The 15,984-nt window shown below is 43.0% G+C and overlaps 1 protein-coding gene across 2 annotated transcripts in view; it reads left to right on the forward strand.

The window, feature by feature from the left end:
* The window catches only part of MTUS1 (microtubule associated scaffold protein 1), a 156,750-nt gene that overhangs the window by 69,953 nt on the left and 70,813 nt on the right, over positions 1-15,984 (forward strand). For both annotated transcript variants that reach the window (XM_066380227.1, XM_066380226.1), the window contains one exon: positions 11,376-11,537. In XM_066380227.1, the coding sequence (XP_066236324.1) occupies positions 11,376-11,537 (162 nt within the window). The remainder of the gene's footprint in view (positions 1-11,375; positions 11,538-15,984) is intronic.

A 15,984-nucleotide genomic window follows, 5' to 3' on the forward strand; every position in this document is an offset into this window, starting at 1 on the left:
ACGGTGTCTTATTTTAATTGGAATATGCTTGGTATGCAGATATTGACTGAATAAATGACGATTCTGTGGTCAAAGTGCTGAGGTACAGAAGTGAATCCAAGATCAAAGCCTGCCCTTCTTGAAGTTACACCCTGGTAGGAGAGACAGACCATATGCACACAAGTAAATAAAGTGTAGCGGGTTTTTGATAGTGTCAATTTCTAAAGAGAGATGAAAAATACTAACACCAGGAAAGGGGATACGAAATGTTGGGGTGTGTAGGAGAAGAGATAAGGGGGAGAAATTTTGGTCATTGTGGCCAGAAAAGGGGGCTTTTGAGTAAGGCTTGAGGGAGCCAGCCATGTGGATATCCGAATGCAAACCCCACCTACCGGCCTCAGTGGAAAGACTCTGAGCGGAAGCTTAACTCACGTGCGCGAGGAATAGCAAGGGGTGAAGAGAGGAAAAGCAAAGTAGGAGATGCGGTCTGACAAGCAGTGGAGAGCCAGAACAGGGCGTCTTGAAAATCATAAGGACTTTGGCTTCTCACCAGAGTGACTTAAAATTTAAACAAGATGACTCTGATAGCAGTGTGGCGAATACATAGGATTGGGGTGCAGACTGGGTGCATGAGATCAGTGAGGAGGTACTGCCGTAAGCATGGCAGGAGATTGTGGCCTCTTTGACCAGGGTTGTGGCCATGGTGGCTGGTCAGATTCTAGATATGAGCACTGAACGTAAAGCCAACAGGATTTGCTTAGATGCGCTGTGAGGGGTGAGGGCAACAGAGAGGAGTCGAGATTATACACATTTTGGTGTGAGCAGTGAAGGATGATGTTGCCATTTACTGAGATAGGGATGGATGATGGAGACAGATGTTGGAAGGTGGATATCAGGAACTCAGTTACATAGACATTGAGATGAGTAATAATAGATATAGAAGTGAAGGTGTGGAGTTGAATTTACAAGTCTAGAGTACACAGGAGAAGTCTGGTCTAGGGATATAAATTTGGGATTCATCAACATTTAGATGGTATTTAAAGCCACTAGACTGGATGAAATTGCCAAGAGAGTAAGTGTAGAAAGAGACTTATGTCCAGGGACTTTCCTAAGCTTTTTTTTTTTTTTTTTTAGTTAATTATTATTAGGGAAAGAGAGAGGGAAACTTTGATTTGTTGTTCCACTTATCCATGCCGTCATTGGTTGATTCTTGTATGGGCCCTGACCAGGGATTGAACACACAAGCACGGCACATCGGGATGACACTCTAAACCAGGGGTCCGGAGCCTATGGCTCGCGAGCCAGATGTGGCTCTTTTGATGGCTGTATCTGGCTCGCAGACCAATCTTTAATTAAAAAAATAATGTTAAAAATATAAAACATTCTCATGTATTACAATCCATTCATTTCCTACCGCTCATGTTCATGGTTGCGAGTGGCTGGAGCCAATCACAGCTGTCCTCTGGGACAACACCAAATTTTTATTGGATAATGAGTAACATACACAGGTCGTTGTATGGCTCTCACAGAATTACATTTTAATATATGTGGCGTTCATGGCTCTCTCAGCCAAAAAGGTTCCCAACCCCTGCTCTAAACAACAGAGGTACCCAGCCAGGGCCACTCCTAAGCTTTAAAGGGCTAGGGAGAGGGGGAGGAGTTTCAAGGAGACCAATAAGGAACAGCCAGGAAGGTAGAAGGTCAGCCACTCAAGTAGTGGTGTTCTGAAAGCCACATGAAGGAACTGTTTCAAGGAGAAAGAAGAAATCAACTGCATCAAATGCTGTTGACAGGAGAATATGGTAATTAACCCAATTTTTGAAAAAGTTTTTATTCAATTACAGTTGACATTCCTAGTTTCAGGTGTACAGCATAGTGGTTAGACGGTTATAGTTTACAGGGTGACCCCCTCAATATTTCTAGTACCCACCTGGCATCATACTTAGTTATTATAATATTAACTATATTCCCTGTACTGGACTTGACATCCCCATGACTGTTTTGTAACTGCCAGTCTGTACTTGTCACTCTCTTCACCTTTTATACCCAGTTCCCACCTCCTTTCCTCCGGCAGCCGTCCGTCCGTCCGTCCGTCCTCTGTGTAGATGAGTCTGCTTCTGTTTTGTTTGCTCATTTGTTTTGTTCCTTAGATCCCACGTACAAGTGAAATTATATGCTGTTTGTCTTTCTCTGTCTGGCTTATTTCACTTGGCACGTAATGCCCTCTCGGGCCAGCCATGCTGTCGCAAATGGTAAGATTTCATGAAGAACACAATTTGGTTTAAACCAGGGGCTGTGTGTTAATTCAAACAGGAAGTCCAGGGGTAGGCAGTTCAGATTTGGCGATTCATGAATGTCATCTTTCTGTCCCTCCACTCCTCCTGCCTCAGCGTGTTGTGCGTTTATCAGTGACTTTTCAGTTAAAATACGGTCGCCAAGAGTTCCAGGTGTTAAACCCTCCTGCTACTGTGTACAAAGGCTGAGAGCAGGGACAACACCCCAGATAAGAGCTGCTTCCTGGCGTGCCTGTCCTGTCTGCTTTATCAGGGAGGATAATCTCACTCAGCTCTTGAACGCCTAGTGCTCTTATCTTTTTATCTTATTGGCGCAGATTGGGTCACATGGTCACCCTTAACTTGATGAAAGGTTGGGAATACAAGAATTTGGCTTTTTAAACCTTTCTGTAGGATGTGAGCAGTGGAAATGGGGAACAGGAAGGATAGTTGGGGAGCCAGATGCGAGATACAATCAGGTTAAATTTTAAAAAATGTGTTGTCTATTTTTATTTACCCTTTTACTTAGAGCTTTTTGTTCGCTTATATTTTGGGGGCATGTGATTCTTTTTTTGTTGGTTTGATCCTGTCTGTTGTCCTTTGTCTTATATTTTACTCTATGCCTTTTTATTTCACATATGGTGATTTTTAAGATTTTCCATTTCTATATTGTCGGATACATCTTTTCCTTTCATGTTTCCTTTGTTTTTGTGCTTCCCAGACCTTCTCTACTGGAAAGGAAGCTGGATCAATATTTATTATGAGTAATTTGTATGGTTTTGTTTTAACCCCTTTTAGACCCAATTTTAATTTTTTTTTTTTTTTTTCTGAAGCTGGAAACGGGGAGAGACAGTCAGACAGACTCCCGCATGCGCCCAACCGGGATCCACCCGGCTCGCCCACCAGGGGGCAACGCTCTGCCCACCAGAGGGCGATGCTCTGCCCCTCCGGGGCATCGCTCTGCCGAGACCAGAGCCACTCTAGCGCCTGGGGCAGAGACCAAGGAGCCATCCCCAGCGCCCGGGCCATCTTTGCTCCAATGGAGCCTTGGCTGCGGGAGGGGAAGAGAGAGACAGAGAGGAAGGAGGGGGGGGGGTGGAGAAGCAAATGGGCGCTTCTCCTATGTGCCCTGGCCGGGAATCGAACCCGGGTTCCCTGCACGCCAGGCCGACGCTTTACCGCTGAGCCAACCAGCCAGGGCCAATTTTAATTTTTTTGATGGTGAAAATTGGTAGTTAATATTTATGTCACTGTGTGCCAGGTGCTGTTCCGAGCGCTTTAAAATCGTAAACTCATTTAACTTTCACAAGTATCTATAAAGTGAGTACCACTGTAATCACCCCCATTCTTACATATGAGAAAGTACAGGGTCAGGGAGGCTTATAACCTGCTCACAGCCCAGGTGTGGTTGGAGCTGGGTTTTCGGGCCTTCGGGTTTTAGATATGTGACTTTAATCACTACACCGTACTGTTCTCCAATTTTAATCTCTTAAAATTCAAATATCTTAATACCACAAAGGTCTCTACAGCTTTGAAACACCTCCTTTACCTACCTGATTTTTTTTTATATTTCTGAGACTTATAAGTTTATTTTAATAAACACCAGTTTATTAAAATCATTAAAAATAATTCAGGAAGCATTAGCATGTAGTCCACATATTCAGATATTTTATGCTCCTCATTTTTGTAATTTCTTCATACCACTAGCACTTTTTGATAATTTATTAATAGAAATAATGTGTGTTGCAATCCTTGTCTATGTATATGACTACTTTGTGTTGCTAAAAGGGTATTTTCCTCTCAGTTTTTCCTGTACATTGAAAAACTATTGATTGTTGTATATATTTTGTAAGCATAGTATCAGGTTCATTTAAATAGTTTGTAGACAATAATGCTCTACCATTGAAGATACAATTTTTAACATCTACATCAGGGTTAATGAGAAAATTTAGCCCTTTTGGGTTGGGATGAACTTGCAACCACAGTTTTGTGTATGTATAATTCATTTCTCTCGTAAGTTATTTTTTTATCCCTTTGGGTAGACTTAGTTTAATTTATAGTAATGATTCCTAGTTACTATAGATAATTATACCCAAGGTCACTTTCTCTATATAGCTGTGTTTAAAGAAGACAAGGTATAATTATAGCTATAAACATATTCTCTCTTTTTTTGTATTTTAATTATCTTTATTTGGCATTTTCTCGTCCTGACTCTAGTAGTTAATGGCTACATTCTAATCTACATATATTAATAGGTCGCTCATATATTACTGATGTCAGCAATCTATTTCTCTCTGTCTAGTTAAAATTTGTACCGCCTCCAGCCCTGACAGGTGCGTTAGCCTCCTAAGTTGTTTCCCGGATTTCAGACTCTTCTCTTCTGTCAGTTCTGCACACTGTGACCACTCGATCAAGTTCTGGTGCAAGTGCGAACAAAGCCGCAGCGCCCCTGCGTCCCCATCTTTCCTCCATACCCCACTGCCAACAGTCAAGGCCTAAAGCTTTTAGCCTGGAAGTTAGTGCCATCTTTATCCAATGCCAAATGATCCTTCTCTCCAATCTCATTTTCTTATTCTTCTCCGACACACCTGGGCCCTTACTATGCAGTGCAAGTCACAGAACAAAATAGTGTAATATGATGCTATATAGTGTGTTCTCTAGTATGTAATTTTTACTAAAAGCATTTGGTAGTGATTTCTATAGTAAGACGTCAAGTGTTTGTAGTCCCCTAGGATTTGTTGCCATTGCTTGGAGTTTCCTTACTGTGTACGCAAGTAATGCTTGTGTGACACAACCCTTTATGTGAATCCATTGTCCAGATTTGTATTAAGATGTTTTCTAATATAAGTAATATAGTAGTCAAGGTGTTGTTGTTTTTTTAAACTAATTGAAACATCTTCAAACTCCATGAATTTTATCAAATGTCAAAAGCAGCAAGTCATTCTTTTTTTTAGTGCTGAATAGCCTCGTGAAAAGCACACTGACGCTGAATTCATTCTTGTCTCATGGAGAGTTCAGAGACGGGAACTTGCTCTGACTGGTGGGTGTTTCTGAGGCTTTGGAACCTCTCACATTACTTCGTGTTTTGTGGGCAGTGTGGGACCTACCCTCTTTCCCAGGCCTTTCCGTAAAGAATGGAGGAGGTCAAATGGAGCTGAGAGATTACACTGCACACCTGTGGCGGCCCAGGGAGTTTTCTCCTAGAGAATGAGTCATTCATAAGTGTCAGAACAAAGGAGGACCGTTTAGAAATTCATTCTTTAGCTTCAATTTCCAGTCCTAGGAAGCACACCATTATGGTATCATAAAGAATTTTGCAGTACTGAAGTGATTGTTTTCATCGTAGCCATACAAAACCGTCAATTTAAGGCATTGGTTTCTTTCTTTTTCTTTTTTTTTTTTGTATTTTTCTGAAGCTGGAAACGGGGAGAGACAGTCAGACAGACTCCCGCATGCGCCCGACCGGGATCCACCCGGCACGCCCACCAGGGGCAACGCTCTGCCCACCAGGGGGCGATGCTCTGCCCCTCCGGGGCGTTGCTCTGCCGCAACCAGAGCCACTCTAGCGCCTGGGGCAGAGACCAAGGAGCCATCCCCAGCGCCCGGGCCATCTTTGCTCCAATGGAGCCTTGGCTGCGGGAGGGGAAGAGAGAGACAGAGAGGAAGGGGGGGGGTGAAGAAGCAAATGGGCGCTTCCCCTATGTGCCCTGGCCGGGAATCGAACCCGGGTCCCCCACACGCCAGGCCGACGCTCTACCACTGAGCCAACCGGCCAGGACCTAAGGCATTGGTTTCTTGAGTTATTATTTTCTTAGTGAAATTAAAAGTCACTTAAAGACTACCTAATACTGACAGATGCATAGGAATAAAAATAACTATTAGATTTTACTTACTTTAATTCATCCAACTTATGCTTTCTTGGTTTCTTTATCCGTTTTGTCTCAAGCATCTTTTATCTGATGTGATATTTGACCCCATTGACTTTAATAATATTTATTAGTTTTTGTTAAAAAAATATGCTGGTTGTAATAAGAAAATTCACATGGAGTAATAAATATATCAGTACATGAACTATGAAGAGAACATTCCCCATTCCTGCTTCTTTTTGTCTCCCTGTCCTATAAAATTCTGGTATGTTCTTCTGGAATTATTTAATATGTAGATAAGTATGGGTATAAACTTAAAAATAGAGTAATATTAACAGTATCTTTTTTTTTCACTTAACAAAGGTTTCTATCAGATTTTTAGTTTTGCAAGATGTTCTTAATGGTAATTTTTTTGATGAGTACTGTACATTGAATCAGGTTTTCCAAGGTGGCTGTCCGAGTAAATTGCTCGTTTGATGAAAGTATGTTTCAAATCCTGTGTGTTACCATCTAAGTGCAAATATTATTCCTTCCATATTTTCCCTAGACAAGAGATGGTAGAATGATAGAATCAAATAATGATAGTATCAAAATATAAGTTTTTGTTAAAGGCATGAACTTGGTATAAACCACTAAGGTCAGCCATATCTCTGTAGGTTCACATCAGGGACGGGAAGTAAACTGATACACATCACCTTTTCAGAACTGTCCATCAACGCAGTCCCACATTGAGTTCATCATTTAAGAATTTGGTGCTCAGGTTACTCATGGTCTCTCAGCCCCGTATCTGACATATCTTTCTTTAACATCGCTCCTGATGTCTCTGTTTTACTGCTTCTTTATGCGAAGTCTGCTTACACGTATTTTAGGCCAGTTTGGCCATTACGTTGAACACATGCCTGTTGGTGAAACAGTTTCACACCTTGTTGTATCCCGGAGTTTCTGCTGTTGCGTGGTGGGAGCTCCCTTCCAGTGAGAGGAGGCGCTCAGACTGGCCTCCACGCCTGACTCTTCTTCTCTTAGCTGTGAGGCTTCTGCTCTGTGGCACAGCAGAGGGCACACTGGGCTGGGGGTGATGGGCCTGTATTCTGGGGCCTCAGCATCACCGGTTAGGTGTGCGACCCAACTAAGCCATTTGACTATTTGAGTAGATTTCTCTTCTGTAAACTGGGATAGTAGTAGTAATGTACTGTTAGGATTGTTCTGAGTTTCGAAGGACCTAGTCCTTTGGTGAAACAGGCATTATTCAGTAACCTCAGCGCCCAGTAGTCAAGAGTATAAAGTGGTGGAAGGCTAAGACTGTGGTTAGGCCCGCAAATTGGCATTAGGTGGATGGAACGGGGTGGGCGGCGGTGACAGTGCGACTTGTGAAAATGGGGGGGGGGTGCAGGTCAGAGGAATGGTCATTGGGTTTGGGGGTAAGCTTGCTTCTGGTGCCATGCTGTGTGTTGGAATCAGAGAGGGTACAGGCGTGCAGTAACTCTGACCTGCTGAGGAAATGTCTGTCAACTGATGTTGCCTTCGGAAGCAATGCTACGAAACAGCCCTTTCTGACAAATGAGTTAATTTTCCAAACTTGCTGAGCCTTGATTGCGTGTGTCTGTGGCTCAGAAATTTTCCTCTGTAACTGGCCCATCCTGGTTCATTGGTTTAGATGATGACTCATCAGAATGAATTTGCTGAAAGAGCAGCAATTTGGTAAATTTGTAGCCTAAAAATCTGTTTTTCTATTCCTCCAAAAGGAAGTAAAACTTGTGGCTAAATGTAAATTTAAAAATTAAATAGGTGTTGGCCCTGGCCGGTTGGCTCAGTGGTAGAGTGTCGGCCTGGCGTGCAGGAGTCCCGGGTTCGATTCCCGGCCAGGGCACACAGGAGAAGCGCCCATCTGCTTCTCCACCCCTCCCCCTCTCCTTCCTCTCTGTCTCTCTCTTCCCCTCCCGCAGCCAAGGCTCCATTAGAGCAAAGTTTGCCCGGGCGCTGAGGATGGCTCCATGGTCTCTGCCTCAGGTGCTAGAATGGCCCTGGTTGCAACAGAGCAATGCCCCGGATGGGCAGAGCATCGCCTCCTGGTGGGCATGCCGGGTGGATCCCGGTCGGGCGCGTGCAGGAGTCTGTCTGACTGCCTCCCCGTTTCCAGCTTCAGAAAAATACAAAAAAAAATAAAAATTAAATAGGTGTTTGAATATCTGTTACTTGCTAATTATAATAAGGAATGCAAAGAAAACTGTCTTATTTAGGTAATAAACTGAAGAGTCTAAATTCGACAGAGGGCAAATAAACTTGGTTGAGTGTTTAATGGTTTTATGTAGATGATGAGAGAAGATATTATCACAATTTATTTACTCTTGCTTTTAAAAGTAATTTTAAGAGCTTTATTACTGTCATTGTTATAATTCCACATTTATTTTTTCCAGCTTGACTGACATGTAACTGACAAAGTTGTACCTTGTGGTGATTGTACATAGGCATACATTAAAGAAGTACTCCCCCCATCGAATTAACACATCCATCACCTCACACATTTACCTTTTTTTTTTTTTTTGGTGAGAACATTGAAGGTCTGCTCTCTTAGCAAATTTCAATGATATAATAGAGTATTATCAACTATAGTCACCATTAGCGCCTCAGACATCACTCATCTATCTCATAGCTGAAAGTTTGTACCCTTTACCTACCTCTCTCTGTTTCCCACACTTTACTTTACTCTTGTCCAGAAAAAAAATTAATGAATTTAGCAAGTATTTATTTACCCTCTATGCTGTGTACACTTTGCGAGGCCCTGAGGGACTGAATGCCATTAGGTCCTCTTCCTGCCCTCAGGCACCGTAGAGACCAGCCCAGCGGCTTATTGAAACAGGTGCTGGTGGGACTGAAACCAGCCTCCGGAAGAGCGTAAAGGGAGGCGTGGTCCCTTGCCCACCGCGAAGGCTTCCTGGAAGGAAAGGCTTCCCCACGAGCTCCTGATTCCTAGCCGTGCTTCCCATACCTACCGTGTATCTGCATCTCCTGCGGGATCTGGTGAAGACGGAGATTGTGATTCGTAGATCTGGGGTGGGGTGGCGTACGCGTGGCAACAATGTGTAAGAACCCCCTGTTGGCTTTGTATTCACCGGAAAAGAGAGAGGACTAGATGGCAAGGAGGCCCTGGCGCTCACAAAGCTGGTCACAAAGCAGAGCAGAGAGTAAAATGACCCAGAGGGATAAAGTGAGGTGCGTGTGGAGGGATGGAGGCGTGGCAGAGCGTAAGGCGGAAGAAGAAGCTGGTAGGAATCCACCCTAGTTTATGCCTTTAAAGTTAAATATTCATCAAGAGGGTTAAAAATAATATCCTGTAGATAATGGGGAAATAGAGACTTTAGGTTGGTTTGTGGCCTTGGTTTTCATGTTCGGGATCTACGCGAATGGAGTTGGGAAGGATGGAAGGACGGGATGAACGACGTCTAGTACAGTTGTTTAGGCCAAGTAGGAGGATTAATGAGGATTTGTGGGACTTGGACTGAGAGGAAGGAGACTTTTTTGAGGAGCAGTGTTCCTAGTGAATTATGATAGTAACACCCTGGTGTTAGACGAGTAGGTTGACCGGTGCGAGATGCGTGCTCATGTAGAAGAACAGTATAGGGTGAGCCTGGAGACAGGGAGAGCTTCCATTCGGGTGACTGTAAATGCCAGACCTAGGGGAAAGTGAGCTGAGATTTTCGTAGGTGAAATCACTGGGACAGAGAAGTGGGCATTACTTTCCAGACACATTCCTCACTTAGGACACCGTTAGTGATATGTGACACTAGCATTTTCATCTAAGGTCTTTTCAATTCTTGATATGCTTCCCTTATGTGAGACTGTTAACATTTGAGAGACTTGTGCTAAATTACATGGTAATCTTGGAGGTGGGGGAGGAAGATGATTTCGATGTTTTAAGGCTGAGGGGAAAATAGATTTAAATTAGCGTCAGTAGGTAGGAGGTAATCTAACTGTCTAAGCCGAAACATTCAGCAAGGAATTGAAAATGTGAGTGGCACTGGGCTTCAGAAGGAGGATAGGGCTGCAGGAGAATATTTGGGATTCACCCATATCGGGCAGGGTTAGAGTCAAGGGAATGAAATAGGCTTCTGCATGAGAGATGGGTATGAAGAAAGTTGTGAGTAAAGGCTTGAACTCGGGAAATGCCCACATTCAGGTAGCCCGTGCAATTTCAAAGGTGCCAGAGAGTGTGAAGCATATATATTTTGTCGCTAAGTGAAAAAAACACTTTTGTTGCAAGAAAGAGTTAGAAGCTTGAGTGGAGAGCATTTAAGTTTGGCAAATAAGGAGTCAAGGTGAAAGAGGGGAAAAAAAGAACACCGCTAACAATATAGCACCACCTGGTGTTAGACATTAGGTATTTTTAAATGAAGTTTTTTTCTCATCAAATTGATTATTTTTTTCTTTCTGTTTGGCTGTTTTAAAATTTTCATGTATTTTATATGGTAGCCTAGTGCATGGACGGGCTCATTCATTCAATTTTCAGTCAACAACGTGGGGGAAGATCACATCAGTTGGGATTTCCTTTGATTTTTAACTTTGCCAAAAGCCTTATCTCACATGGCTCTCGATGACCCATCACTATATCTCAGAAGACCCGGGTTAATTACAAGCCATCCTCATGCCTCACTACCATCTCTGCTCGTCTGCTTTTGATTTATCAAAAATAAGGAAGTCTAGGCAAAGACTCCATCTGAAGTTACATGGTTCTGAATATTTGTTGTACGTTTCACTCAGTTGTTAGTTTGTTTGAGTTCACAAGCTTAAAACCTTTGACATGAGCCCTGGCCGGTTGGCTCAGCGGTAGAGCGTCGGCCTAGCGTGCGGAGGACGCAGGTTCGATTCCCGGCCAGGGCACACAGGAGAAGCACCCATTTGCTTCTCCACCCCTCCGCCGCACTTTCCTCTCTGTCTCTCTCTTCCCCTCCCGCAGCCAAGGCTCCATTGGAGCAAAGATGGCCCGGGCGCTGGGGATGGCTCTGTGGCCTCTGCCTCAGGCGCTCGAGTGGCTCTGGTCGCAACATGGCGACGCCCAGGATGGGCAGAGCATCGCCCCCTGGTGGGCAGAGCATCGCCCCCTGGTGGGCGTGCCGGGTGGATCCCGGTCGGGCGCATGCGGGAGTCTGTCTGACTGTCGCTCCCCGTTTCCAGCTTCAGAAAAATGAAAAACAAACAAACAAACAAAAAAACACCTTTGACATGAATAGCAGTAAACCCCTTTTTTTTATAAACCCTCCAGGAAAACCTACGTCTTTGAAAACTGCACAGCCGTCTTGGGTGAACTTGCCAAGACCACTTCCGAAATCCAACGCCTCCTTGAAGAGTTCCGCGCTGCGGAGGACGGGGAGCCCCTCCTCGGGTGCCAGCACCCACAGCGATCTGAACACGTACAGCAATCACTGTGAGTCGGTCGTAGGTCCGTCTCTGGGGGGAGGGCTGTTGATAATGTAGATATGCGGAAAACTAGCGCACTGCACAAAATAATCAGAATTTTTGCTTCTGTGATTTAGGGGAACAGATGCGTACTGCTTCTTCCCCGCGTTATTTTGCCTGTTGCTCTGAAAGTTGGGCAGGAAGAACATTCAGCGGCATTCTCTTTTGATGAACATGCTTTGAAAACATGCTAAGTTTTTCACTTAGCGGTTATTTTTTTAATTTTATTTTTTTCATGAAGGATTCTAAAGTGTGTCATTTGACGTGATGGTGGTTTTTGGTTTAAGGAAAGGAAAGCAATCTAGGGGCCATTGAAACCCAACTAGAAATCAGAAAAACTGACAACTTTCATTCCATTTATTTTGTAAAAGACCAAATTTTGTAGATGTGTTTTATAATCTTCAGATGCTAGATTCAGTCATTCAATCTTTGGATGACTAGTATTTATAGCGTCAAGCCTCATGTTACGCAGTTTAAACTCAAGAACATTTTTTAAATTGTTCATGGGAATTCCGTTTTCTGTGTTTAAAATGGGTGAATTAACTGAGCTCTCCCTTCCATTCAAAAGATGTGTTTGATCGTAGTATCTGTGTGCTCATTCCCTTGTAAATTTTCTCACAAAATTAGTTTGATCTGAACAATGTTGGAGTGCCTGCTGTGTACGGGCATCAGGATAGATGTGTCAGAGATACAGACTATACAAAGAAATGGTCCTTATCTAAGAGGTAGTTGAGAAGGAAGAAGATATTTACATGGACAACTAGAATACCAGTTAAAATAAGACATGTGGGGAGGTGGGGAGTTTGCTCTGCTTTGGAGGCCTCAATTTCCTCTCTCCAGTGAGGGGCCAGGGACAAAGTGGAGTCCTGGTTATTGCACTTTTTGGGTGTGGAGCACTATGGCCAGATGATCATACATTATTTCATTTTTTTCTCTCTCAAGTAACTTCTGCTGTTACTGATTTTGTATATACGGCACGTGAGGCTCAGAGAGGTTGTCACTGGCCTCAGGTGCGAACAGCACTGAGATGTATGTGTGGAAGACAGGGCATCGAATGAATGAGCACGCTTCTGGCAGCTCCCTTAGCAGCAGTAGCTGGTCTCTTACCAGGAAGTAGCTGTACACCAGAACTTGAGGAATACTGGCAATATGTTACTTAAAATTAAACAGGCTCTTCTCCGCTTATTTGGATTTTGAAGTTGTGGCGTAAACTCAGAGGGGTTTGCGTGGAACAGATGGTCCTCTATGCATTTGGAAAGGTAGCTGACACGCGTGTCCGAGAGGCGCTTCGCCTGCAGCTGTCTCGGTGTGCAGTGTGAGTGGTAAGAGCCGGCTGCCAGGCCCGCCTCCCCAGCGTACTCTCCGGGGGCCCTGCCGCCGTGGAGTTTGTGCCGCTGGAAGCAGGCACGCGCGCTGTGGTGCCGCTACCCAGCCTCTTCCATTGACAGCCATGTTGACTTGGCCACCGAGACAGTGTCCTGTCTGACACTCCCCAGGAGGCTATAAAATGCTTTTGTCCGTTCCTTTTTGTCTTTAAACAAAGGGGTTTGCCCTGGACCCACCGAGCCTGTCTAGTGGCGATGTGTCCCCGCTGCAGACGAAGCATTCAGATCAATGGATCTCTTTCTCAGTTTGATTTGCTAGCTGGTCTAATCTGTTTTGTGTAATAATGCCTTGGAGCTTACAGATTTCCAACCCCCTCCCTCCATTCCAATTCACTAAGAGCAAGCATGAAGGGTGTGCAGTGAACATGGCTGCAGTTTTTCCTGCTTAAGCTTGCTTTGATCCTTTTTAAATGACTGTACCAGGAGGATTTCGCAGTTGTACAGAAACGGAGATTGCTTCGAACATATTTATCAATTCTACACTCACCCCACCGGCTGGCTCAGAGAGGCACTATGATGCTACCTTACTCGCACTGCTGGTCCTGGGATCCTACAGCCTTTGTATAGCTCCTTTGTTAGCCACGTTCTCTGGGAGCAGAAGTACGTCGACGATTTCTGGTTTGATTCTTTTCTTTGTAAGCATGCTCTTAATTTTATTCAATACATTGAGTAAGCATCTATTGATTGCTAATTTCGTAACCTGTAATTTATGTTAATTGTCATGTTTCTTGGCTATATTTTAAGTTGTCAGGAATTGTAGATAGAACCAGTTTTATTATATATTTTATATATTTCAGGACTCAGTAGAATTCAGCAGCATTGTTAATGTTCTTGGGACATGAAATTACTTCGTTATTGAAGATTATTTGATGGTTTCATTTCTGATTAAATAGCTAGTAGTCTATAAGCTGTATGTAGGTTATAATTATTTGTATGAGTCTAGAAAAATACTGTCTTAGAATTAAAATGAAAGCATCATATCTTTATTTTACTTATTATATCCAAAAATATTAAAGATGTCTACTTTTTAATGATTACCTTCCAACATGAAAATTATTTTGATCTGAAATTTTCCTATTTCTGATGGTGATGGGTCATGTTAGGAAATAATCTTTTGATCAGTGTTTTGATTCATATTGGCCTGAGCACTTGAACCTTTTTAAAGAATGTTTCCTTGCTTTGTCTGCTTATTTCTTTGTGATATGATAATGTTAGTGGCATCATTTAAGAACTTCTGAGATCACATAGTGCTGCTGTAAATTTAGCATCTGGTTCTTGGTACTTTGAGAGCCTATGGAAATAACATTACCAAGTTTTAAAGTGATTGAATCACGATATTTAAGACAACAAATATCTGTTATTTGGAGGTTTTAGCAGAGTGTGTGTTTGTGTTTGTGCGTGTGTATTCTTTTAAGCATAGGAACATATAAAGTTATGATACTAATTTTTCTTTTGAATATGAGCATGAGACAGTGCTCATTAACTTCTATGTCAAATGTATTCATTTATAGAGGTTAAACCTTATAAGCTCTTCCAGAATCAGACAGCTCAAGTCAAGTTTCTAAGATCACTGGAAAAACATAAATTATGTATTGCAGGTCTTGAATAGTGTTGAAGGGTTGAGGACCACTGTGCCGATAGAGAAGGAAGTCTTTGGAGAGTGTATAATTTCACCTCATTAGCAAATGAAAGTCCAAGAGCTTCCTTCTCCTTCCATTTTGGCCGCAAAAACATGTTTATTTTTGAGAGGCAGATGGGGAGAGGAAACATAAGAGATGTGCACTGAAGCTATTTGCACTCTCGTGGAAATAGGAGAACAGGAGGAGGCTAACTGAAGAAACGGAACATTTCTGACCCTTCACGTTCATGGCCAGCCCCGGCACGAACGGTGTGCTACGCAGAAAAGTTTATTTAACTCTGACCCCTCCTAGTTTTCCTGTTAACTCATGTGAAGTGGGACAGTCTTTTGCTTTCTTAGCCTCAGTGGTCTCACCTGATGAATGGGAAGGGAGGGCTAGATCATCTTTAAAATCCTTGCAGCAACAAAAGTTGTTGACCACTTTTATTCTCTTCATCACAATAAGAAGGTGCTTACTCGTTTGGAAGGGGGTTGCTTTGTGTTGTTGAAGCAATGAAGCTGACGGAGAGAAGGATTGGGCTTGTTTACCCTCACTCCCTTCCTTACTGCAGAATAGCAAGTGGCTATTGTTTCCCCTGCCGGCACCGGTCAGTTGGTAAGAATCACCCAAAGTACAGTGCTGAAACTTTTTCAGGCTGCTTCCAGGTTCAGAGCAAAAGTCGGTGTTTGACTAGTGATGTCTGCCAAGAGTGAGGAAGAGCTAAAAGACAAGTAATATATACCTGGGTCCTGTATTACAAACATGCTTAAGACTTGGACACATCTAAATGAACTTTTAAAATTAGAGAATACTGTTATCCAGACTGGTATTGATTTTGTTTTCATTCTTTTAATTTTCTAGGGTAATATGAGATATTCTTGTTATTACCAAGTTTTTTGCTTTTGCTTTTGGAATTTGAAAGCTTAGACTTCAGTAGTGATTTGATTGCAAGCCAGGTGAGCAGATGATCTGGCCCAGTGGAAGTGCTATGTTAAGCTGATTCACAAAAAATTCAGGAAATGAACAGAATGTTGGCCTTGTGTGTATATACATACTTTAATAAGCAAACCAAATGCTCATGTTACGTTGTATGAAATGTTAGTTTGCAAATAAAAGTCTGGAACAATGAGAGACTGTTCTCGAATAGGAAAATCATTGCTTCTGCTTAGGCTTCTCTGATATCTCTTCATTTTCTCTTTAGACTCAGTCATCTCTCTCTCTCTCTCACCCTCCCTCCTTTCCTCTTTCCTCCCCCCCTTTTCTCCCCCCCCCCCTCTTTTACTTGCACTACATTTTGACCATGAGGAAATGAAAACTAAGAATTCCAGAGACTCTGTTATTCTGGCATAATTGAGACAGCTAGGACCAAGGATGGAAACAAGACAGGGGCACTTTTAAGCTCGAGCTGGCT

The sequence above is a fragment of the Saccopteryx leptura genome, chromosome 4, assembly GCF_036850995.1.
Source record: "Saccopteryx leptura isolate mSacLep1 chromosome 4, mSacLep1_pri_phased_curated, whole genome shotgun sequence".
Lineage (NCBI taxonomy): Eukaryota > Metazoa > Chordata > Mammalia > Chiroptera > Emballonuridae > Saccopteryx > Saccopteryx leptura.